At 38.2% G+C, this 27,610-nt stretch overlaps 1 protein-coding gene across 1 annotated transcript in view; it reads left to right on the forward strand.

Annotated features, from left to right (window-relative positions):
* STPG2 (sperm tail PG-rich repeat containing 2) overlaps window positions 1-27,610 on the forward strand; it is a gene marked incomplete at both ends in the record, with an annotated part of 424,307 nt that overhangs the window by 123,788 nt on the left and 272,909 nt on the right. Inside the window, one exon of the mRNA XM_080916047.1 lies at window positions 21,708-21,867. Within this exon, the coding sequence (XP_080772173.1) occupies window positions 21,708-21,867 (160 nt within the window). The remainder of the gene's footprint in view (window positions 1-21,707; window positions 21,868-27,610) is intronic.

Below are 27,610 nucleotides of genomic sequence, written 5' to 3' on the forward strand. Positions count from 1 at the left end.
TAAGGCCTTCCCTCCTTGCTGCACTTTTCTGTCAGCTAGAGTGTTTGTTTGTTGGCAGCAACATGTGCATTTGCTCCCTGGTGCATGCAGACAGTGTTGGGAGTGAAGCATTTGGCTTTCTTAGAGCAGCAGCAGCAAATGTTCTCTTTAGTTTGCACCATGAGATATGTATTCTGCAGTTCTGTTCTCTGGCCCCTAAGATTCTTTGTGAGGTCAGACCATAGTGCTGTCTGTAGGTCCCTGGCATCTCACAGTCTTTGTGTCTGTGGGTATCTAGTGTCTATATTCTTATACTACTCAACACTTAGCATTAAAAATTCACTCAAGGGCTGCCTCACTTGGGGATCCACCACATGTACAGCCACTGGGCCCAAGCACTATAGCTGATGCTGGGCGGTGCTTGCTGGCAGGAACCAGATAGGGGTGCCTCCTCAGGGGCTCTGCTAGAGTCATGCAGCTGAGCATCAGACTGTGGGTACTGGTGGGGGTTGGGGGAGGAATGAAGGAGCTGAAGGGGGTTGAAGCCTCATGGGAAGAACAACACTGTCAACCAAGGAAATCCTCCACAGTTCACTTGGATTAGAACAGCAACCATTGAGCACGCATAGAGAGACCCATGGCTCCAGGTGCATATGCAGTGGAGAATAGCAGGGTCTGGCATCAATGTGAGAAGAGGCCTTTGGTCTAGGGAGGGCACATTTTCCCAATGTAGAGGAATGCCATTGAGGTGGAGAGGGTGATTAGGAGCTAGTGAACCTTTGTGAAAACAAGTAGAGGGAGAGGCGGGATGGGAGCAGGGTGGATGAAGGAGATAACATGTCAAATGTAAATACAGAGTATCTAATAAAAACATTGGAAAAAAATTCACTAAAACCCTTTATACTTGCATATGTGTAGTTTTCCAATCTTACTAATTCCCCACCTCAGACAACCAAGTGCCTATAACACTCTGTTCTTGAGACCCTGCTCCTTCCTTACACTTTACTATCATTTCTTGTATTTGATCTGAATCTTAACTCTCTCTGATGGATCTAAGATTGGTGGCCATCTTGTAGATCTCTTGGCTTTCATTTGCTGCGTGGAATGGTACTCTAGCTGTCTACTTCCAAGGTAGATACTGAAAGTTGGCTTTAACATTAAAATAAAGTCTGACGAAGCAATCAGGAAGAGAATTGAGTCTTCTGTTGGAGGGCTATTCACACTCCTCTTGAGTAGGCTTTGTGTTGGATAGTCATCAGTTAGATCAGAGCAATGAAAAAGTACAGCAGCCCGTGGGGACTTTAAAATGCAGTTATAAAATACACTTAATGAGGGAGTTTTCCCCGAGAATACTATCTTTTGAAACCACCTGCTAGAGTGGCCGTTCTTCATGCTAAATGAGCAAAAATATTATTTCTTTTATTTCATTTCTAATATTGTTTAGGTCATTTTATTTATGATCATAAGATTGTTTTAAATCATGGATAATTTATTTTCCACTTGCCTCCTTATGAGTTTGGTTATACATGTCAAGAATGTCACTGACAATCAAAGATGCTTTCGCAAAGTCTACTTAATGAAAATTCAAGCAAATGATAACTAATCGAATAACATTTTGGAGATGTAAGGGACATCAAGAAAAGCTGTACTTTTACTGTGTATGTATCCCAGACTTCCCTAGGACTTTGGATCTAGTCTCATTCTATTTACAGACAGAATCTTTACTTCCTCTGAGTCATGATGTCTGCCACTGTTGTCAGAATTAGCCTTAACACCACCACATACCAAACTACCACAAGAACTGCCCACTGAACTCTTCTAGGAGTTACATCTTGTGAAAATTGTTGGCATGTCATGTTGAAACCTCAGTGTTTACATCTGGGCTAGGTACCCATGTCATTGAGATGTCCTTGGTACAGGCATATAGAAGATACTGTTTTGCACCAGATGTCTTGTTTTGGTCTTCTGGCTCTTATAATCTTTCCACGCCTCCTTTTATGATATTTTGTAATGGTCCCTAAACCTTTGGTATAGGGCTGTGTTGCAGATGTGTCAACTGGGAATGGGGAACTAACAGTGAACTGTCCTCTATATATTTGTCACTTATAGGGTTATGTAATGGTACTTTTTTCTTTTTGAATAGATTTTACTTACTGCTTAAGAATTATATATATATATATATATATATATATATAATCTTTAATATATACATATATACATATATACATATACACACATATAATTATACATATACATTTATACATGCATAATATATACATATATAACATATACACATACAATACATATATATAAATTTTAATATATACATATATATGTAAAACATTATGATCATGTCTATACCCTACTTCTTTTCTTTAACACTCCACACTCCCATAAAGTTTTACCTTCCCAAGTTTACTGATTTTAAATCTCAGTATGATGGTAATTATACTAATTCCAACATTCAGAACATTGAGATGGGAGCCTTTTGAGTGTAGGGTTACCCTGAGTTGGTAACACAATTTGACTCACAAAACACACACAAAAATAGACTTTCCATATGACCCAGCCCTGCCACTCCTGAATATTTATTTCAAAGACTCCAAGTCAATATGTCTCAGAGACAACTGCATATGAATGCTTATTGCAATACCATTTTTAACAGTTCTTCTATGGAACCAATCTTGGTGCTCAACAACAGAGGAATAAAGACAATGTGATTCATTTCATACTGGAGTTATTTTCATCCATAAAGAAAAACAAATTAATTTGTGGGATGACTGTGAGAGACTTTGGACTTTAGGCTGTAAAGGTTATTGAGTACTCACAATAATGAATGGTTGCTGTAAGGGGGAAAAATCATTTTTTGCCAGGAAAATACTTTCTTGTATGTTTATCCAATACCAAGAGGTGATCCCCAACCACACATAATCAATACTAAATAATCTCAGCATATTTATAAACATAAAAATACATAGTTTTATGTAAAAATTATTTTAATATCTGAAAAAACAGTACTGACAAAAATGTATAATTTTAAGCAAAAAATGTTTAAAATCTGTACATTTATCTTTGTTTTGTAAAATAAAGTCATTTAAAAAAATAAACATAAAATATATATGTAATAATTACAATTAAAGAATAAGAGGTCATGTATTTGGAAAGGAGTGAGAGAGATAAGGGGAGGGTTGGAGGGAGGAAGCGGGAGGATAATCTGCATACAGTGTGGAACTCTTAGACATTGAGTCACCAACCAGGCAGCATGAGCTAGCTGTTCTGAGGCCCCTGACACATGTACCAGAGGACGGCCCGGTCTGACCTCACTGGGAGAAGATGCACCTAACCCTTGAGAGACTTGAGGTCCCAGGGAGTGGGGAGACCTTGAATTGGGGGTGGGGAGTGGGAGAAACATCCTCTTGAAGAAAGAGGGGAGGAGGAAGGGGAGGAGGAACTGTGAGGGGAGGGACTGGGAGGGGGGAAACAATTGAGAAAAAGAGAAAAAGTAAAGAGAAAAAGTAATATATACATAGATGTGAATTCCTGAAAAATAAATAAAAAGAAAAGAAAAAGGAAGAAGCAAAAACAGATTTAAAGATAGGATATTTTCTACTTTTAAGTACATTTTATTCATAGTATTAAATAGATGTTCTGGAAAAGTAAAACAATTCCCTAAACACCAGAAAACCAAGGAAGCAGCATGTATGCTAATGATAATGTCTCTCAGGCCTTTCTAATTACCCCTTAATATGGCATTTATACTTAGAAAATTAATTTATGCATTTTATGGTCCCATATAAAATTCTAGAAAAATGGTTTTAAGACACCATTGCTTAATTATAAAAGAAGCATTAGCAGAATAGATTTTTTAAAACCTGAATTTGCACATTAAGCATTTACACTAGAGCTTAAAATCTTTCTTAGACCTTTGATTTGCTACATACCAAAATAATTCACATATTAAACATTTTCCAGCAATTTCCTAATGTGCATTATAAGTACCTGATTACATCTGTTTCTTCATATGAGGCTTATAATGTACTTAGGGGGCTTTTCTTCTACTGGAATTCAATTGATTTAATTAGGCAAGTCTCACTAATGTGCTAGTTGGAAGACAAATTCTTTTTGTTATCATTCACTTGAGATTACATTACATTCACAGAATCATAATTATTTTGATGTTTTCTATAGTAAAATAGATATATATCAGCTACATTTTTAATGATGTTAACTTTTTATATAAATTAACATCTAATTTCTGTTGCATATAAGATTATTTCTTTCTTACAGTTTAATACACCATATCTCAGAAGCTTTAATAACATTCTGTTGTGTACTTATAAAATCATGATGTGAAGGAAAGAAGACAGGATGTTATCTGAACGCAGTCCTAGGCAACAGTTGGATTACATAGAACACTATATTTAGAACCCAATCGTGGCATAGAACATTTTCTCCTGTAAAATATTAATATCTTACATACTAAGTAAGTTCAGTTTGTCAATATTTTATATTAGCTTATCTAAATTTAAAATTGTAAGACAATCGTATTGAGACTTTGCTGTGGTTAATCACTGATAACATGCAAGACAAAAGAGAGCTGTGCTCTTACGTGGATGAACATCAAACAATATTAAATTGATATCTTTAATACAATTATATGAATTATAATATTTATTTAACAATATACAAGATAAACACTTTTCATGTGTACCTACTGTAAACTTTATACTGTAAGATTATAATCATTTTTCAATTTTTTTCATGTTAAAAGTCCTTAAGTTTTTTTCTCATTCTCGTTTTAGATATCATTAGTCATTAGAGATAAATATATAAAAGACCCATGTATTATATAAATTAATGAATAAAAAATAAAAAAGTAAAACTTTGGGAAATAATTTTGTTTCAAAATGTGAAATTGATAAAAAATACACCTAGATGTTTAGTCATAGGAAATTTTCAGAGAGATGGTAAAACATATTTACACAGAATAATGTAAAGTATGTGAATATTTATAACAGCATTGTAAACCCAACTGTCATTGTTAATCCCAAAGTGTAAAGAATGCAGATGTTCATTGTGAAAGGAGAAAGCTGATACACCATCCACAGAAATACTACAGAACAACAGAAGTTAGTGAGGCAGTGTTTGGGTACAGTGGGCAGGAGTCAGGTGGGCTTAACAACAAGATTTTATTTCTCAATAGCTCTAGAGATTTGGGAGGTGAAGGGGTCTCTGCTGAGTGTTCTTACGATGGAGACATATTGTTTTGGCCTCTTTCTGTAAGGGTCATTTTGAGAGAATTACCTTGCAGTCTAGCTACCTTCTAGATGCACCACCTGTAACTACTGTCATGTTGAGGATTAGGACTTAGGTCTATGAATTTTGGGCACACACTATATATATATATATGTATATATATGTATATATATAATATTTATATTATAAATAAGAATATGGGAAGATCTCAAAATCAAGTTGAGTGTATTATGGTTTATGTATTTCTTTACAGTAATTTAAAAATAAACCATCATTTGATACATATATTTACTGTTATTATATCTTATGCATATTTATTGTCCTTATGTCTTATTCATAGATTGCCCCTTTATTACTTTTGAGAATGATGTAAAAATTTGCCAGTCTGCTGTTTCTGTGATAATTAATTCTTTCTCTGTCCACATACATATTCTCATGGTTGTGTTTATCTTTCTCTCATGTGTGTAGCATTCCTCTAAGTTCTTCTACAATGCTGGCTGTGGATATGGCTTCCAATAGCTTCTGTGATCCATGGAAGGCCTTTATTCACCATAGCAAGTAATATAGGCTTACATTTGTTTAATCTTTCAGGGATTGGACGTTATAGATTCAAGCCTTTCTGGTTCTCTTAGTTTCTCCTAAGGAAGTTGCTGTTCTGATGGATTTTCTTTTACATGTTACTTGGAGTTTTTAATCTTAGCACTTTCAATTATTTTTTATGTGCAACATTTTGACTATAATACAATATGGGAGATTCCCTTCTAAGATGTTTGCCATTCTAAAGGCATCATAGGCACCTGTGTCTGCCTCTTTCTTGTGACTCAATCTTTTCCCTATTTCTTTATTGTGCACATTTTCTGTGAGTGTAACTCATCCTTCTTTGTTTTTCTGTAGTCATCATTTACACATTCTGGTATTTTAATGGTGATTCACTGGTCTTGTATGTTCTGCCTACACTTCCTTTATTCTTTATTCATGTCTGAATGTTATAATTTGTGTTCCTTTTTTTCAAGCCCTGATAATCTATTTTGTATTTAATCCAACAGGTGTATGAGGCATTCAATTGAGTTTTTAAGTTGATTTGTTAAACTTTCATTTCCAAAATTTCAAATGAATTTTTAAAAAAGCATTTCTATTTGTTGGATTCTTCTTCCATTTCTTTCATATTGTTTTCCTGATTTCACTTAAGAGCTTTTGTGTGGGGGAGGAGGCATGCATACATTTTTGTATGAGTGCACACATGTGCATGTGGACATGTGTGTGCATATGTAGGCTAGAAGTTTCTGTATATTTCTTGATCACTGTCTGCTTCATTTTTTTTTTGGGATATAGTTTCTAATTAAACTGGGAGCACATCAATCTGGCTAGTCTGGCTGACCAACATGTGGCTCTGTTTGTTTACTGCCCCTAATCTCACCCCAGTGCTAGAGTTCCAATATGTACCATAAGACCAAGGTTTTATATAGGTGCTGGTGACCCGAACTTAAGTTCTCATGTATGGACAGTAAGCATCTTACCAGATCAGCTCTCTTCTCAGTCTGAAACTGCTTAAATAAATAACAGTTTGTTTTCTTTTAATTGATTTAGGCTTTATGTTCTTGAAAAGCAATCAGAAATGGAGTACCCATTTTGCTATCAGGTGGCCACTATAAGAGTGAACCTCATATTTAGCCTGGCTGTGGGCAAACAGGAAGGTTTTGGGCGTATGGTACTTAGTGGAGCTACTGTCTTAGCATTGGTGTGCAGACTCCTAGGTGTCAGGGAAAGTGCTAAAAACTTTCAGGTGTCATATTTCATTACTAACTACACTGATAAAGTGACTAATGTACTGAAAGAGACTGGAGAGAATTTCGGAAGATGTGCTGAAGAGATGAAGAGTTGTAAATGAAGTAGAAACATTAAGAGAAAAGACAGGGAATCTCAAGGCTACATTAGAAAGGAATTCCACAAGCTCTTAATTGAAAAATTTTGGGGAAGAAAACAAGGAGGTCATGGCTGAGATTTTTTTCCCCCAATACAAGTAAAAAATATGAATTCTCATATTCAAAGAGCTGAAACATATCCTAAGGAAGATAAGCAGAAAATACATTGAAACACATGCATGTGAAATATTAGTATCCCAAAGGAAAGCAGATTATTTAACAAAAGCATCAGAGACAGACTATGCATAGTTTTAGGGAAAAGTTTACAAAGTTTCAATGGAAGTGATTTTTAATGTCAGTTGCTTGTGCCAACATTAACCAGCAGTCTGCACACAAGGCGGCACCTCACTACCTGGCTACCACAGGGACTGTGCTGCTCCTGTGCTGTTAGGATTTAGGTTGGGATTGGAAGTTGCAAGTGTAAGCTCCTGGCCCCAGAACCTCTCTGTTCCTGTGTGATGAGCAAGCTGCACGCCTGAGTTGTTTTCTTCTGCCTAAGCTGTCAATTTGACTCACACAGCCTTGAATACATTTTCTTCAGTAAGGAATTCATCATGTCCAGCCTCCTGGTTTACATAATTCGGTTCCATATCCAGAGGTCCACAACTGTATTTGAATAACAAAAACAAATCATCCTTGGATCACTAGCAGTGACAGTTTTCATGAAAAATAGTTTTCAGCTTTACAGTTTCTAAAATACAGCAAGGCAGAGCAGAAGGAGGTTGAAAACTATGCAAATGAGAAAATTCACAGTCTCTGTCATAAGCACCAAAGAGTAACTATCTTTAACAGCATACTTTTCAGTTCCAAATACGAGCCCCAGACAAGGGGATATTGCCCATGCAGTATCGTGCTGAAAACACAGACATTCAAAAGTATAAAGCATGCTCTAACAGATCTGAAGAGCTACTGAACAATGCTCTTCAATAATTCCATGTACATTGGACATAGAAGGAATGGGTAATATTCAAGAACAACTAATAACCTTTAATAAGTACATATTATTTCTTATTAACATAAGAAAACATTAATTTAAAATGTACTCCTATAAAAGAATATCTATTTTATATTTTTGCTTGAGGGAAATCATCCCAGAATCTAAATTAAGAAATACTTTTATTTAGCTTCTTTGGGTCTGTGGGGGAGTATCATGAATATTCTGGACTTTATGGCTAAGATCCACTTATTTGTAAGTACACATCATGCTGTCCATTTGGGTCTGGGTTACCGCACCAGGATATTTTCTAGTTCCATCCATTTGCCTGCAAAATTCATGATTTCCTTGTTTTTAATAGCTGAATAGTACTCCACTGTGTAAATGAACCACATTTTCTGTATCTATTCTTCAGTTGAGGGGTATCTGGGTTGTTTCCAGCTTCTGGCTATTACAAATAAAACTGCTATGAACATAATGGAGCGACTGTCCTTGTTTTATAGGGGAACAACTTTTGGGCATATGCTCAGGAGTGGTATAGTTGGGTGTTCAGGTAGCACTGTGCCCAATTTTCTGAGAAACCACCAGACTGATTTCCAGAGTGGTTATACCAGCTTACCACCCCACCAACAGTGAAGGAGTGTTTCTCTTTCTCCACATCCTTGCCAGCATCTGCTGTCACCTGAGTTTTTGATCTTAGCCATTCTGATTGGTGTGAGGTGGAATCTCAGGGTTGTTTTGAGTTGCATTTTCCCTGATGACTAGGGATATTGAGTATTTCCTTAGATGCTTCTCAGCTATTTGATATTCCTCAGTTGAGAAGTTTCTCTGTAGCTCTGGATCCCATATTTAATAGGATTATTTGATTCTTTAGAGTCTAACTTCTTGAGTTCTTTGTATATGTTGGAAACTAGCCCATTATCAGATGTAGGATTGTTAAAGATCTTTTCCCAATCTGTTGGTTGCAGTTTGTCTTATTGACAGTGTCCTTTGCCTTACAGAAGCTTTGCAATTCCATGAGGTCCCATTTGTCGATTCTTGATCTTAGAACATAAGCCACTGGTGTTCTTTTCAGGAAAATTTCCCCTGTGCCTGTGTGTTCTAAGCTCTTCATTACTTTCTGTTCTATTAGATTCAGTGTACCTGGTTTTATGTGGAAGTCTTTGATCCACTTGGACTTGAGTTTGTGCAGGGTGATATATATGGATCTATTTGCCTTTTTCTACATGCAGACATCCAGTTAGTGTAGCCCCATTTGTTGAAGATGCTTTTTTCCCCATTGTATGGTTTTGGCTTCTTTGTTAAATAAAAATAAGTGTCCATAAGTCTGTGGGTTCATTTCTGGGTCTTCAATTCAATTCCATTGATCAACCTGTCTATTTCATAGGAGGCAGAGGGAGAGAGGGAACTGGGTAGGAGAGGGGAGGGAGATGGGAGTAGGGTGTTGGGATCAGATGTGGAGAGACAGGAGGGCTAGGGGACCACAAAACCTGATGGAAATCTGTCCTGTCTAAAAGAAATCCAGGGACAAAGATGAGTCAGGGACAGAGGAAATGACCAACCAATTACTGGCCCAACTTGAGACCCATTCCATGGGCAAGCACCAATGCCTCACATTATTAATAATACTCTGTTGCAGAGAGGAACCTAGCCTAGCTGTCCTGCAAGAGACTCATCAGCTGACTGAAACATGCAGATACCCACAGATAAACATTGGATGGAAGTCAGGGACTCTTTTGAAAGAGTTGGGGGAAGGACTGAACAGAGTCAACTAACGTTGCCCCCTGTGGACACTCAGAGCCTGAGACACCAGTCAAAGAGCACACACAGGGTAGACTGAGGCCTCCAGTAGGTTTGTAGCAGACGTGCAGCTCAGTCATGGTGCCTTCACTAGCTAAAGCTGGGGCTGTCTCTAAAGTCGTTGTATGTCTGGGAATCCGTCCCCAACAGTGCTGCCCTGTCTGATCATTTGGAGAGGATGTGCCTAGCCCTGCAGAGACTTGAAGTGCCAGGGTGGGAGAATACCTGGGGGTGGTACCCTCTCAGAGGAGAAGAGCAGGAGGATAGGGGAACAAAAGATTCTGTTCCTGGGAGACAGGGGGTGGGGGGCAGCAATTGGGATGTAGTAAAAAGGTTAAAACATTCTGCCATTTAAAATACAGTGATTAATTATATATAAGAAAACAAAAGGCTGTATGTTTTCTGTCCCTATCCTCCATGGCTGAGTACAACTCTGTTAGGACAGCCTATTGTCACTCGCATGCTGCATCTGGGGATTATAAACATATTTGTATGTAAAAAACACTTTTATTAACATGTGTGTGCTCCTTCTACCTGCATGTATGTTTGGAGGACAGAACCAATGTTGTCAGGCATTTGCAGCAAGCACCTTCACTGCCCGAGCCATCCCACAACCCCGAATTCCAGAATCCAAAATACTCTACCTGTGGACTCCTTCTGTGGATTTTATAATCACATTTCCCCAGAATGCAGGGCCAGCTTCTCCTGCCATCACCGTGTCCATACTGAAGGAAATGGAAGCAGTTTTGTGCATCTTCTACAGGAAGGACCATCTGGGGACTGCCCCACCATGTCTGCAGACACCAAACCCCCAACACTGTTGCCATGGTCAAGAGGTGCTTGCTGACAGGAACCTGTTATGGCAGTTCCTTGAGAGATCTGGCCGGCAACTGACCAATGCAGATGTGGATGCTTGGAGCCAACCATCAGACAGAACTCAGCAAGCCTGCTGGAAGATCTGGCAGAAGGACTGGGGGAGCTAAGGGGGATTCCAACCCCACTGAAAGAACAATCTAGGCTGGCCTGACCACTCAGTGCTCCCTGAGACTAGACCACCAACCAAGGAGTGTATCTGGAGGGATCCATGGCCCCAGATACATATGTAACAGAGAATGGCCTTTCTGTCAGCAATGGGAGGGGAAGCCCTTCCTCCTGAGTGGGGGTGTTGATACCCCAGTGTAAGGGGATGCTGGAACAGCGAGGCAGGAGAGGGTGGGTCAATGGGGGAGCACCCTTTGTAGGCAAAAGAAAATGGGGAGGGTGGATGTGGAATGAGGTTTTGGTGGAGGGGTAACTGGGATTTGGGATATCATTTGAGATGTAAACAAGTGGAATAATTAAAATGAAAGATGTACATCTTCTACATTTCTTCCCAGTACCCCATTGCCACCTACAGTATTTTTATACTTTCAATTTTCATCTTGTTTATAATCATAAGAGTTTAGCAGTGTAATTTTATGTGACAGGAGACTTCCAATGGGTATTTCATTCCTGCATTTAAGGCACAGTGTACTATCTTAATGTTCATAAACCCATTTAAAGTGGTATGCTTCAAATGCTTTGTCAGTTATTCAGCATGAACCTTTCTGAAAACTAGATTCAAGATATATGGACGATTAACAACCCGATGCCTCTCATCTTGTGAACAATATTCTTATTTGTCACATATCTAAACGTCTCCTCACAGTGCTAATCCTAACTTCTGAATCTGTGACAGTGATGGACACCATTGTCCTTGTTAAATTACAACATGGCACAATTGAGCTTTTAGAATAATTTATTTTAATTAAAAAAACCTCATATTTATGTAACTTCTCCCCTTCCCCCAGCTCTTTCTGTGCTCACCCCTTGCTGTTCTCTCTTTAATTCATGGTCATTGCTATGGCCCATTTTTCTTTATTATTGTTTTATACACACACACACACACACACACACACACACACACACACACACACGAGTATATAAATACAGTCTGCTGGTCATTTGATCTTGCGCATCTGTAAATGCCACAGTTGCTGTTAAAAGAGAGAGGTTACTCCTGAGATTCTTATGAGTCCAGTTAATCCCATAAGTCATTAGCAACAGGTATTTTCTCAGTGGGACAAGTCAGAGAAACAAGAAGTCAAAGACTCCATTGCTTGCTGATGCTTTGAAGATGGAGAAGCTGTATGAAAAGGCATGCACAGATCCTAAGAATAGAGGGCAGGCCCTAGCTATAACATGGGAACCAGGACTTGAGACCTGTGACTCCAAGTATAAAATTTTACAATGCAATCAATATGTCAGATAGTGGTGTTAGTCAGGGTTTTCTAGAGTCACAGAATTTATGCAATGAATCTCCCCCTCTCTCTCTATCTTACACACACACACACACACACACACAGACACAGACACACACACACACACGTATGTGTGTGTTTATTTCTTACATATATATAAATGACTTACAGGCTGAATTCTAACTAATCGAACAATGGCCAGCTTTAGAATGTAGTAGTTTCTCAGTACCATGATTCTGGGAGTCTCAGCTGGTCTTCTATTGAAGCTTGAATCCCAAAGAAATAGGCTCCAAGGCCAGCAAAGGAGTAGATGTACTCACAAAGTAAAGGCAAGTAAGCAAAGAATGAATGAACCATTCCTTCTTCCATTGTTCTTACATAGGCTTCTAGCATAAGATATGGCCCAGATTAAAGCTGTGTAATCCAGTTTCAAGATCTAGAATAAAAACATGTGTTATTCCATTTCAAGATCTGAATCAAAACTCCGTGTCTTCTAGTCTCACAGGCTGGATCAAAGGTACCTTGTCTTTCTACCTCATGATCCAAATTACAGCAGTCCCCTCCATTTCTGATTGTAGTTCATTCCAGTTATAGCCAAGTTGTCAACTGAGAATAGCCAACATTTTAGTTTAGTCTTTCCTGGAGTTCCTAAGGCTTGGTCCAGCTTAGCTGCTATCTGTATTTTAAATATAGATTGCGTCACTGAGAAATATACTATTAAATTTAATGAGAAATGTATTATTAAATTTAATAGTAATTCTGTGTCACCTTATGGAGTTGTATAGTGTTCTTTGTAAACACTGTTTAAGTCCAGAAGAAGATAGAGTATTTAAATTACATTTCATTTGTCTAAAGATATAGCTTTATGGACAGAAGGGTTCAAAAATATAATTTATCCTTACCTATTAAGATGTGCAACCAGTGTCAGCCAATAATGTTGAAAATTGCTACTTATTAGAGACTGTTAACATAATAACTTTCTATCTCTCTCTGTGTGTAATACACACTCCCTGTGGGCCCAACATCCTTTTCTTAATCAATTCTCCCTCTTTTCTCCTCCCTCATGGTAATTCCTTCTTGCCAACATCTCTCCTCTGTTTAGACAGAACCACAATTATTTTTGAAGTGTTTAATAGGATTGTGATTTATTTAAAGCCTGCAAAAAAAATAGTGTGGGTCATTGTTTAGCTTTACAATGGTTCAGGCAGTTTCCAAAGTGTATGATTCCACAATGTATCTCACTGAACACAAGCAGCTCTTGAGTACTTCATGGCTGGAACGGTTGTCTCAGAGGGGGTGAGGGCTCCAGAACTGTCCTAATTCTGAAAATAAGGTTGTTAATATAATTATCTAGGGATTTTGACTTATAGTTTCATAGTATTTCATATAAATGTAGGTCTTGCTATCCTGGACATGTGTATGTAAAAGAAGAATTTATTTAAGTTAAAAACGTTTGAATATAACAAATTTCTGACATCTTACTTGTAAATATTTTCTACAGAGTTAATGAATACGAACCTTATATACTTAAATCTATACATTCCTCACAAATCACACTCAAAATTTACATTTAAATTTAGCAGAATGATTATAGTGTCTGAATCTGTCTAAACAACTCTGAGATAATTATGTCTCTTATATAGTTATTTTCTTCTGATCACACTGTGTCATAAAAGAAGTAACTTCTGAGATTAAAAAAAGACGTTTTCTCTAGTTAGTTATAGCTGCTTTCAGTTTTGTTCAGTAAGATTAGTGCATTTGAGGAAGAAGACCATAGGTCACTGTCTTTCATTCTTTTCCATAAAATCAACATAAAAGGCAGCTATGAAAAAATGCAAAAATCAAAAATAACACTCTGCTGTATGATATTGAAGAGAAGAAAATGGATCCCACTTCAACTATTAATCAGATTTTACAACCCAGAGACTCAGTGTAATGTCTCTTCCGAGATAATCTCTGGGTGGAGCCTGATTGAACCTCTCCATTCTTGACCTTAGCTGATGAAGTCAGTATTGTATTAGCCTGTGCTTAAAAAAGGAACCTTGTTAGGGAAATCAGCAACTGAACATACATTCAAAATGAGAATTTTCACGGGAAGGCATTTATGCTTTGTGTGTTTGTGTGTAAAGTTATTTCAAGACTTAGTGACCTGCCATCACAAGAGAGTCAGGAACAAGGCTAAACATGGGTGCAGTGTTGCTATAGACCCATCTTTTAACAACCGTGTTTACTTACTGGTTAAAACTTATTGATCAGTCTTTACAGGGAAAATTGTCTTAAAGTGATGAGCTAAATGGATACTTTCCCAATAAAGACTGTATATCCCCAATGTATATGTATATACTCCATGTATATGTAGACCTACATGTATATTCTTATTTATATGTGTACATATCCTTGTGTGTTTATCTCTACATGTATGTCTCTATGTGTATATTCTTATGGTTATATGTGATGGGTTTTATTAAAGAAAAGTATCAAATGAATTTGTTATTCACTCCAAGTTAAAATGTAAGGGCAGTGATTTCTGAGAGCATATTACAGAGTGAGCCTAAGGGATTGGATTATTGATAGATACTGTTTGAACTTTTTTCTCCATCTATAATAATTTAGAGTTTTGCTGAGTATAGTAGTCTAGGTTGGCACCTCTTATTTTAGAAGTTCCAAGTTATTAAAACTTCTAAAGCTATGAAGGCAAGCTCTTCTGGTTTTTAGAGTCTGTTAAGAAGTCAGGTGTACTTTGGATAGGATGCCTTTGTATGTTACCTGTTTTTTTCACCTCTCTGCTTTAAATATTCTTTCCTTCTTCTGTAGATTTTGTGTTTTGATTATGTAGTGGGAAGATTTTCTTTTCTGGTCCAGTCTAATTGGTGTTCTATAAGCTTCTCATGTGTTTATAGACATCTGTTTCTTAGGTTGAGAAAGTTTGCTTTTCTAATTTTGTTGAGAATATTTTCTGGGCCTTAGAGCTGGGATTCTTCACCTTCTTCTATTGCTATTATTCTTAGGTTAGGTCTTTTCATGGTATCCCAGATTTTCTGTATTTTTTCTGTCAGGAATTTTTTAGGTTTAACATTTTCTTTGACAGATGTATGGATTTCTTTTATTGTATCTTCTACACCAGAAATTCTCTCTTTCACCTTTTGTATTTTGTTGATAATTCTTGCATCTGTTGTTTCTGTTTTTTTCTCTCTATGTTTTCCATCTCCAGAATTCCCTCAGTTTGTATTTTTTTATTACTTCTATTTCTACTTTCATGTTTTGAACAGTTTTATTTATTTTCTTTACCTGTTTAATTTTATTTTCTTGATGTCTTTAAGGGATTTATTTGTTTTTCTTTGTTAAAGACCTCTATCTGTTTGATTGCACTTTCCTAAAGGGAAATAACATTCATTTTCTATTTAAAGGCATCTATCATCTTTACAAGATTGCATTTAGGATACTTTTCTTGTATTTTTGCTCTGTTAGGATATGTAGGGCTTGCTGAGTAGGGTAGCTGTGTTTTAGAGGTGTCATATTCATATTGTTCTAGGTTTTGTTGATTGTGTTCTTTCCAGGGCCTTTAGCCATCTGAATGCTTTTGGTCTCAGTATGTTCTTGTTGTTGTAGGTATTGGAAGGTGGGTGAGTCTTGATGGTCCTGGTGTGACAGTCCTCTGACAGATATTGTTGAATTGTATGGTTCAGGACCTGCATGTCTGCATGTCTCTGGAGCCTCAGCTCTGAAAAAGGTTGGAGGAGAGGTGGCAAGAAAGTGTAAGTCCCTCTGCAATAGTAAACTGCACAGAGCAAAAGGGGTTCAGTGAATCTGGGATGGAAGGGAAAAGGGAAGCTCACCTGAATGGCTCAGGATCTGCAGGTTGAGGACGGTGGGGGAGAAGTGGTGGGAGAGTGAAAGTCCATAGCAGTCTGCTCAGGGCAGCTTGGCCCAGAGGGCTCAGAGAGCAGCAGGGAGGAATCAATAGATTTTATCACACCATTTCTGTCTATAGCAGTTTTTGTTGTCTCCCCTCCCACCCCATGCTTATGTGCCATGTGATAACACAGAGTTCTAGTTCCTTTAATAAAACAGATAATTTATTATCTCATGTGCCAAGTGAACATGCAAAATGAAGCTAGGATTTTGGTTTTTTTTGCATATTGTTAATCATTAGTAATACAACTGCATTTCTGTCTTTAAATGTTTTTGTCTTCTAAAATGAGATATACTGTTTTCAAATTCATAGATCTCCACAGGTGTATGTTTACCATGATGAATATTAGAGATGCCGAGTAAAAGCGAGGGCAACATGTTCTTAATTACAATCTGTAGTGTGCTTAACAAAGATGATCTGATTATCATCTGAATGTCTTCTGTATAAAGCCTCAATTAAGCAATGTGGATAAGTGTACTGGTAAATTGCTTTAATCGAAGCTTTTTGCATATTCAAACATCCTTCACACTATTTATGACCTGCACAGTTTTCCCTCTATATGTTTGACTGAAGATTTTGATTGAATGCTTTAGGATAAAGCTGGAAGTCTTTTTATGTCGCTTCACAATATGACAAACTTTTGTCACAGTTTTCTTAATTGCCTTTATAATTATGTATTTGGGACACTTGGATTGAAGTCTTAGCCTGAAATCTTAGACTATTTTAATAATTCTTTTAGCCATGGAGGAACAGCTGGAATGAATTACACATTGTACAAAGGCATAAAGTCAGTTTTAGTGTAAATCAAAGTAAATGACATTTAAAGGTGAAATATGACATGTATTAGAACTATCACCAGAAACAGAAATAAAAGAGGGAGAAATACTGGGCATGGTTTGAAACACTGAAGACAAACCCTATTTACACACTTCCCTAATGGCCAAGTACTCAAATATATGAGCTTATGGGGGCCATTTCTATTCAAACCGCCAGAACTCCTAAACAAGTGCTTTGGATCCCACAGTAGGAAGTAGTTAGTATCTGTGTTAATAAAAGTTTCCGTGATTGTGAAAGAACATGACCAAAATAGACCTGGAGAGGAAAGGGTTTATTTCGTCTTACAGCTTGTTGTCCATTAAAAGTCAGAGCAGAAACTCAAGGCAGGAACCTGGAGGCAGGAACTGGAGCAGAGGTCAGCGACAAATGCTACTTACTTGCTTGCTCTTAGGGCTTGTTCATTGTGCTTTCCTGCAGTTCTCAGTTCCACTGCCCAAAGGGTAGCATGAACCACAATGGGCTGAACACTCCCACAGCAATCACTAATTAAGAAAATTTACTGCAAATTTGCCTATAGACTAGTTATGGCAACATTTTCTCAACAGAGTCATTTATTCTAAATGACTCTAGACGGTGTCAAGTTGACACAAAACTAGCCAGCTTCAAAGTATCTGTTCGACCCTTGCTATAATGTGGACAACTACTTAGCTGCAGAAGAAATATTTTCTGTTTTTCAGACCTCAGTCCTCTCTCCTGTTATGAATTTTCATATGCTCTATAGTAAGCATCAGCTGAAGTTTTAGCTTCCCTGGCTTTTATTCTTGTATTCTTGTCTATGTGACCTTGAAAAGCTCTGTTAATTCCGCTTTGCCTTAGATTAATCCTTGACAAAGCTACTATGACCTTTTCTGAGACCTGGCAAATGCACATAGGAAAGCAAACAACTGAAATGTTGGCTTGCTCAGAAAGTGCTCCTACTCTTGAGTTTGGTGCACAAAATCCCCTTATCTTCACAGCTCTCTCATAACCTTAAAACAAGGATTAAAATGTTACAAATTTCAAAAGTTGATACACAAGTAACAGTGTTCAGATGAAAAGCAATCCAGAGATAGTCTCTGCTAGTATTTTTAAAAGGTTAAATTTACCAGAAAAATCTAATTTTATTTTTAAATGCACAGCTGCATACATAGGTAAAATGAATATTGACATAGTACACCAAGAAATAAACTCAGAAGTCAAGGTGAATTTGCTATACTTAGCTAATTAGGCATGTGCAGTTTAAAAGTTGGAATCTTATAGGCTGTTTTGTAGTACTGTATTTCAAATAAAATAAAATAAAGAAAGAAAACACCAATCAATAGCATAAGAAAAAATGTCAGTCATGGAAAGCCTCCTTTCCATTTGGCCTGCCATTAGATGGACTGAAATGGCTGATACAATACATTCAGATGCTATGGAGAAAGAAACAGTCCTATGGAGTACATTTCTCCCTGAAGGTCCCCTGATGTCAGTATCACAAGATCTCTGGGATCCATAGGTCTCTGTGCCCCCGACCCAGCCTGAAAATGCTGGAAGGTTGCAATGCTAGGCCAAGAGAGGCTATATAAGGTAATATGCATTGCGGGTGGCTTGTTTCTCAGAGAGCATCTTGTGGCACGCCTGTCCTTTGTGGTGTTAACCAGTTGAATTTGTCCAAAGTCATTTCAATCCGTTTCAGGGAGAGGGATGATTATTCACTGTGGGATTCTGAGGGTCTTCAATTCTTACTGGGTTGAGGAAGATTCCAAATGTGTATATTTTGAGTCTATTCTTGTCAGTTAATTTTATAAGGCTACCAGTAGAAATCACCAGAGCAGTCTAAAAGCACAGGTATACACACATATATGCATACATGTGTACACACATATATACAAACACACATATACGTATTTATTACTCTGATGCTAAAAATCATGTTCAGGGTTTGCTTTCGATTTCTTACGGCATGAGCGATAACTCATGGGTCAGATAGTCATTTAATTTGTTAGCTGGGCTGAGGGTTTTGACAGTTAAGTTAGTGTTGGGAATGACGGTGTTGCAAAGTTAGAGCCCAGGTAGACTTCACACACTGGGGCCAGAACATACAGGGAATTCCATATGTCAGTGTCTCAGCAAACACTGGAATTGGAATATTCTGATTTTGAATGACATCAGGAAATGGCACCTGAGGTTGTAAAGTGAGCAAATTAAACAGTTCTGAACATGAGGGATTTTCCCACAGGCTTTCACCTGGAGAGTATCTATGGAAATCAGGACGTTTATGAAATCACCAGAACCAACAGGTAGACTCGTTCTGCAGGGTAACTGGAGCCAGTGAGTTTAACTTCCTGGGATGCAGTTTAACAACTTAACTCCTCTCAAATTATTCCTTCTGTGTTTGTGTGGGGATCAATGCACTAGAAGGTGCTCTACCAGTGTCCTGCCAGCATCTCTTTTCTGACACGTGTCAGGTATCATTAAGAGTTTCTTACAGGGCTATCCAAGTGAAGACAGTGACAGTGATGCCAGAGGTGTCACTAACCTTAGCATGTTGCACTAAGAATTCTACAGACATCAAGTGGATGAGTGTTGCATGGGGCCCTTGCCTTCTGGATGAGGAAGTCAGGCAGCTCTGGTCTGTCCTTGCTTTGCGTTTAAACATATGCTTTATTCTATCATACCTCTTGGATCTCTCATTTCTGCACCTGTCTGTTGTTCCTGGGAAGAGTACCCACTAGCTCTGCTGGTCTCCCCACTGGAATGAAATGCTAACGTTCTCAGTTTCTTTGAAAATCTAGCGTTTAAGCCTATGACCTAAATTCATGTCCTAGTTTTAAAAGAAAATGAGATCAGGAAAAATGAGTATCAGATATTTTTAGCTTTTGTGTTGGGAAGGAGGGTCTGCTGCATGCATATATTTTGTGGTAGGCACCATGTCCTGCTGGACCCTGGACTGAGTACAAAGGAGAGCGTGCGCTGAGCACTGGCTGCCCCACATCGTTTATTCTGTCTCTTCTTGACTGTGGATGTGACTCAGGTTCCCACAGTGAATTTCCAGCAATGACAGTAGTTACCTAGAACTGTCCTCTGAATAAACTCTTTCTCCTTAAGGAGTTTTTGGTTGTGTGTGTGTGTGTGTGTGTGTGTGTGTGTTTGCTTTTCTCTGGGGGAAGTCGGGGGCCGGGGGTAAGGGTATTTTATCACAACAGTATTAGTGACACTAAGACACCAGGGATAGGTCAAAAATGAAAGGCATGAGGAATGTGCATCCTGTCGCTTCTTCATGTTCCTTCCCTGTCTCCTGTGCAGTATAAAAGATCACACTGGAAGGGGATGTTCTTGTCTCCATTGTTCTTCTTCCCCTCCACAGTGCTCAGTCAGTACACAAAGTGTTGGAACAACTTCCATTCTCGGTACTGCACAAAGTTTCATGTTTGTTACAGTAATCATCATCTTGGGATAGTCACTTAACAAACCTTGTTCAGATAACATACCAATTAAAGATGCATAGGATGAGGCAAGGAAGAGTTACATGCAAATGGAGGAAGTCTTCAGGGCAATAGAACTAGTTTTGTTTCCCTTTTGTGGACACAACACAACCAACTTTCCTAGTAGTGGGAGCCCTGATTCGTTAGCTTTGTGTTTTTAACTTGTGTTGAAATTAGCTTTCCTAGAATAATACGATTACATTCACGTGATCTCATGGTCAAGTACCAGTTTTCTTTTTATTCCTTATTACCTTTTAGATCTGTTTTACAATTGTACTAATCCCACAATGTAGGCAATTAGCTTTCACTTCATGAAATAGACAGAGAATCTCAAAAATTGAGTGATTATTGTAGGGTCACAGAGCATGCAAGCAACTGACACTTGACCCACAGTCATCCAACACACTCGCCTGTATCTTCACTAAATCATTAACATGCGCAATGTTTGAGTGAGTCCTTGTTAGTTTTTATGTGTATTTATGCATGTTTTATGGGTTTTTGCTTTTATGGATATCTGTGTACCAATGCATGCCTACTGCCTAGGAAGGCCAAAAGACAGTATTGGATGCCCTAGAGCTGGAGATACAGATGGTTATGAGCCATTGCGCAGGTCCTGGGACTTAATCTTGGGTCCTCTGGCAGAGCTTCAATTGCTCTTAACCACTGAGCCATCTCGCCAACCCCAAAATGTTTTGGTGTTTCAATGTATAAGGTAAGTGACTAGATTTCAACGTCATACAGTATGTAAAATAGTTTGTGCAGAATTCTTTTCAAAGTTTTCATTGAGATGATTAGGTAATCTTTCAAGGCATTAATTGTGCACCTAGTATATGACATCTGTATTTTAGTTTAGAATTATTCCTATAATTAATATGCTGTTCATGTTGATTAAAATGCAAACATAGCCGCATACCATTTAAAACAATCAGTGAAGACAGTAGAGGGTTTCCAGCTTGATTGGAGCCTATTGAAGATGAAAGGAGCAGCCATTTTCTGTAGAATGAGTCAGGACGGTGAGGGACCGCACTCACTGTTCAGAGTCCTGCATAGGATTCAGGATTCAGCACTGAAGTTATCGATGAGCATCTGACCAATGTCATGAGGTCTACTCTTCAAAGAATTCCGGCCCTACATTTCCTGATTGTCTACCTTACCTTTGGATAACGAATTATAATTGTATTAGAAAGATAGCTCTGGAGGGATCTCTATTACAATTTTGTTTTTAAATTATTTTTACATATGTTAAACAGTGCTTTTCTGAGTGCCAACATTTATCTAGTATGTATTTGGATATCTTTTATATACAGTGCACTTACGCTCACCTTTTACGTTTTTTTCTAGATTCTTCCATCTCCTGGTTGCTATGATGTTCAGAAATCGTATGATATGTCCCAAGTTAAACATAACTACATGCCACCCCGTAGTTTGGTGGCTGAAAAAAGGCACTCCTCCTTCCTGAGTGCAGCTCCTCGTTACCTGGGAAAAATCGCTGACGGGCCAGGTAAGGCTCAGTGCTCCTCGGGGCTAGGGAAGTCACATTTCATATTAACAGATCTCAGCACATTCACAACAACAGTCTTAAGTGCACGGGCTTCCCCTTCAAAGATGAACTGAGAACAGTGAAAAGCATGACACTTTAGATTTTCAAATGTTAAAATTGTCTAAGGTGTTATGTTTCCTAATTATTCCAAAGACATCTTATCCGTTTTAGTGAGATAATACATTCATCTAGCATTCTATTTGGGAAAAACTCAGAACTCTCAGAACATTAAAAGTTATTAAGGAGAAAAGTACTTTCACCTTCTTGGAAAAGCCAGTGTAGTAGAAGAAACATACCCAGTTACGTAAGCTACTTGAGTATTTTCAAATATCAAGAGAACAGTCTCAGGGGAAAGCTTTGTCAGCTTATTGGATTCTGAAATGCCCAAGGTCCTGGAAGTGAAGTGAGCTGGCAGTGTTCCTGAGTGCTCTCACGAAGGGTTGCAGAGGCAGGGAGCCTAGCGCGGAGAGGGTGGCACGGGATGGGCTGAGGCAGAGGAAGAAATGAAAGTGGAAAAGGAGAATGCCAGTCGAATACTGGTCCATGGCAATGAGAGCAAGCTGTCTCCATGGGCAGTTGACAGGATGCAGACTTATAACTTTGCCTTCCCTGCCCTCAAGGGCTGCATCCTCTGATCCATGAGCCCATGTTGCCTGTTTTCCCTGAAACTTCTTTGCCAGGGTTAGGTCAGAGCAGCAAGGGAAGTCCTGGTCTAGCATTAAGTCATTCACACCACCACCACCACCACCACCACCATCATCATGGGTTTTCTGATGTGAACATCTCATTTCTACTTGCAGTTCTTAATAGTTTTAAATCTTGCCAGAGACAGATATATTTGATACCTTTCAAGAATGATTGTTTTACCGTGAGTGAGACTAGTTCGGTTTGTTTTGTGATGGTACCTGTCTTGTGAATTGGTGTCCTTTTTATATCACCCACTTGTTAGAAATAAAGTAACAAAATTATTTACTGTTTGCTATTTAGCCATTGGTAGTTTCCCTTATTAATTAAAAACATTTATTCTTATGTATAAGTGCCTCCATGTAAGTATGTCCACCTTACATGTGCCTGGTACAGGTAGAGGCCAGAGAAGGGCATTGGACTCCCTGGAATTGGAGTTATATACAGTTTTGAGCCAACAGATGAGGGTGCTGGGACTTGAACTCAGGTCCTCATCAAGAGCACTAAATGCTCTTCATTGAAGAGCCACCTCCCTAGACCCTTTTACTTCAATGTCTTTAAAAAGGACATTTTATTGTTAAATCTAAAACTCATTATATATCAAATTATTTTATAGTACTATCCTATAAATAAAAATGCAAGTATAAGACTATTTGAGTTTTAGAGCGTTTTTTAACAAGTTTGTTATTTGTCATGATACTATTTGGAGGGGTTTGATTTATAGAATTAAAGAAAGTATATACTATCTTTTTAACTTTTAAATAAAATTACAATTTCAAATTAATTTCTTGACTTTTTATATGTGCAGATAAAAATAGAGAACAGAAGTTGATAAACATGAATAAGCATGTTACAGGATTCACAGATTTATAAAATATATATCTTGATTCAGCATTTTATTGCCCTGTATTTACTTTGAACGGGTTTAGAACTTTAACAGATCTGGAAGGGTTTTGTCTTAATTACAAAGGAAGCCTTTTTGAGTGCATATACTTAGGAAAGACAAAACCCATTCTCATTAGTCTAAATTAAACAGGAAAAGAGTATATTTGCACTCCGTATGCTGTATTCCATTAAATGTTGTGTAACCAATAAAAACACATTAGAATCATTTAATGAGGAAATTATTAAATGAGGTGTATCACATTATAAAGCAATCTTCTTTTATTACTTGGAGTTTTAATTCATAGGTATGTAAATGATTTTGTGATTGATCCAGCTCAGGTAATGTGAAATTGCTAAGTGGAAAAGTACTTAAATGTTACTTTACCTCTTACATTGACCTGCCTTGGAACATTTAGTGGAAAGAAAGATTAGCAATTTTAAAGAGAAAGTTGATGTAAAGACCTTGTTGAGTGTTGAAAGTTAGAGACTCCTGCTTAGCAGTGGATCTGTAACTTGCTATCTGCATTCTTAAGGGCAGGTTGGAAGAATGCTTCAAATATGTATGATGTCTGACTCAAAATTCTGTTTCTAAAGTTACCCAAATGGGATACTCATAATTTCAGCATTGCTGATGACAGTTATCAAATGGAAATTAATGTGTAATTTCCTAAATGAAAAGTGAGGTTCAGTTAATTTGAATATCAACTTTAGTAGAGTTCTGTAAAAATATAGAAATGCTATGTATTTCTTAAAATTGGGAAATCTTGTCAAAAAGACAGGTTTGATTCATTTGTATTCTAGGTGCCTCTTAGGCATAGGGTACTAAGTATGTACTAAGTATCAGTACAGCAGCAAGCAAAAGACAAAGACCCTGTCCCTCAGCACTGTTTCAGGTACAGCATACGGCTACTGGGTGACTGTGGCACAAGGAGAAATAGATGACAGCCAGGAAAGGACGATGAAGGCAGACGGGCACATCAAGGCGGTGGGGAAGGTCAAAGGCAGAGAGAGGACTTTAGACTGGGCGTGAATCCTGACACAATGCCCTGAGAGAATAACCTTTGGGCAACTACATAAGGATGTTGGAAAGTTTGATCTTTTTTCTTTATTAATTTAAAAATAGTTTCTCAGTCAGCAAGATGATTCAACAAGTAAAGCCACTTGCCAAATAAGACTGCAGCCTGAGTTCTGTCTCCAGGACCCAGGGAAAGGTGGAAGGAGAGAGCCGACTCCACACAGCTGTCCTCGCACCCTCTGACCTCCAGTCTCATGCTGGAGTACCTGTGGTCAAACACCCATTATTCACACACAGACTGAATTTTAAATGGAAATTAAAAGACACATTCTCTAGGTATATAATTACTTTATAGTAGGTAAAATATTGGCTTTTAATTAAAAAATTTGAGGAAAAAATTTAAATACCTTAATTTCAAAATAAAATAAAGAAAATTAACAGCTTTACAGTGCTAGTTATTGGAAAAACCTTCTGGCTAAGCTGCCAGTAAGATTGAGAAGGCATACATGAGCCATAATTTCTGTGTTTTGGTTTTAATTTCTCTTATCATGTCATGTCCATCCCAAGATGCCTTGGGTTGGAGATGCTCATATTTTCATCTCTCCAGTACTACAGTTGTAGGCGTGTATCACCATGATCTGAAATATTTGAATTAAAGAAAACTTTTTACTACGTTTTATTTATCGATGTACATGTATGTGTGTGATGCATGCACATGTCTGCATGTGTGTGTGTGTGTGTGTGTGTGTGTGTGTGTGCATGTGTGTTTGTGCTTTCACATGCCCATTCCAGTGTGCTTGTGGAGATCAGAGGGCAACTTGCTGGAGTCCCCCTCTCTTATACTCTTTTGAATCTTGGGATTGAATTCAGTTTGTTAGGTGTGGTGGTTTGAATGCTTGGCCTTAGGGAATGGCACTATTGGGCGATGTTTTCTTGTTAGAGGAAATGTAGCCTTGTTGGAATAGGTGTGACCTTGGTGGAGGAAGTGTATCTCTGTAGGAGTGGGCTTTCAGGCCCTATCCCTCTGTTCCATCCAGTGAGGGAGTCTCACATGTCTGTCTTCGGATAAAGATGTAGAAATCTTTGCTCCTCCAGCACCATGTCTGCCTGGATGCTGCCATGCTTCCTGCCATTAAGATAATGGACTAAATCTCTGAAACTGTAAGCCAGCCCCAATAAAATGCTTCATTTATAGGAGTTGCCATGGTCATGGTGTCTCTTTACAGCAATAAAACCCCAACTGAGACCTAAGTTGGTACCAGGGACTGTGGTACTGCTCTAATAGGCCTAATCATGATTTTGTTTGGAGGAATGTGGGTTTTAGAACTTTAAATTCAGAAAGTAGTAGAATGATTTTAGTGGGAGTTAATGAGCCATCCTAGTAAGAATATGGAAGATATTGGTGCCAAGGGTGATTTGAACCATGGGGGTCTGGCTTAAGAAGTATGAGAGAAGAAGAATTTTAGTATGTGGCATAGGGGCTGTTTTTTTATGGTATTTTAGTTTGTGCCCGCCTTTTTTCCTTGTCCAAGGAATCTGGCTGAAGTTAAGATGAAGAGATTAAGATTAATTGCATTAGTAAAAGAAATCTCAAAACAGCCTGGTATAAATTCTGTTGTGTGGTTGCTAAAGTTCAATTTCATCTTAGTTCATTTTGATGAAAAGAATCAAGAGGAGAAAGGTTAAATATAAATTGTATGGTTCAAACATGAAAGGGGTAGCAGGAAGTAAAATGGAGGAGCTCAATCCTGTGTTCAAGGGGATAAATAGATTAAGGGAGTGGTGACCTCAGGGCAAGATTCCAGATAAGCTTATTGTTTATGTGTTTGAATATGAACAAGGGAAAGTTATACCTAAATACTATTATTATCTGATTATTGCTTTCATTTAGACTTAAGGAGATATGATTATGTGTCAAATTGACAAGGGATGGATTGTGATGGATATTTTTGTTTGCCAACTTGACTATATCTGGTAAGAACTACAATCCAGAACATAGAGAACTTGTCCAGGCATGGTGGTACAAGCCTTCAATCTCAGAATTCCCAGATAGAGGCATGTAGATCTCTTGAGTTCAAGATCAGTTTACAGAGCAACTATTAGGACAGACAAGCTTAGGCAATGAAGGAATTGGAAAACAGAGAGCTGGTGATTATGTAATAGGAAAAGGGGGGTTTGTTCCAGACTCAGGAAGCTGCAGAACACAGTAGCTTTGACCATGTGGCTCTAGCTTTAGAGACAAGAACAGAAGGAGCTACTTGGACAGTTGATGCTGGTTAGTTAGCTGGATCTAGAAAATTAGTGATGATTAAGAAGAAACCAGCATCAATGAGGTGAAATTTTCTGGGAAGTGTTTCTGAGAGCACAAGGAAACCGTGTTTCATAGTTAGCCAAAGACTTACCTTGCACTGCAGCTGGACTTGCTAATGTGTAAGAATCACCCAGGTGGTACTCGTTTTAAAGGCATGAAAGGGTCATGGAGAGCAGCTGAGGCTTGTCACTGTGCGGAGCCATGGAAAGCCATTGGTGAAGGTGCAGCCTCAGTTGCAGCTGATGATCCAGGACCAAAAGGGTCACACAAAGATGTTGAGGCTTGGCACCATGAAGAGAGGCTATGAGAGGCTACCAGTGAATGCTAGTTGCAGTGAAAGACCCCAGCATATTAGAGATGCCAGTATCATGAGATGATCACCAAGAACAGCAGCAGTACCAGAGTAGAGTCATCCAGAGTCTAGAGTGCTACGGAGGGTAGAACTGGAGATGTGATCAAACCCCTTTGGAGGAGCGCAGAAGATCATGTGTGGATCCAAGACATTGGAACAAGAAAGGGTGAAGTGGAAGTTGCCTTGGAGACCCCACAGTGTTAGAGATGCCAGAGCATAGGGATACCTGTGAAGGAAAGTTGCTAGCAGGAGGTGGAACTAATCCAAGAGAAAGAATTGTGTTGCATTCAACAAAGCTGAAAGGAGTTTTATGGCAAGTGTCCTTACTCAGTGTGCACCACTTTTAGTATCCTTGTCATCTATTTTTATCTTCTTCAGGATATACATCTCTCCTCACTAAACTCTTCCCCAAATGCTTAACCTATTCAGTTATATGGCTTGTTGCTTTTTATTGAAG

The sequence above is a fragment of the Micromys minutus genome (assembly GCF_963924665.1).
Source record: "Micromys minutus genome assembly, chromosome: 4".
Classification (NCBI taxonomy): Eukaryota; Metazoa; Chordata; class Mammalia; order Rodentia; family Muridae; genus Micromys; species Micromys minutus.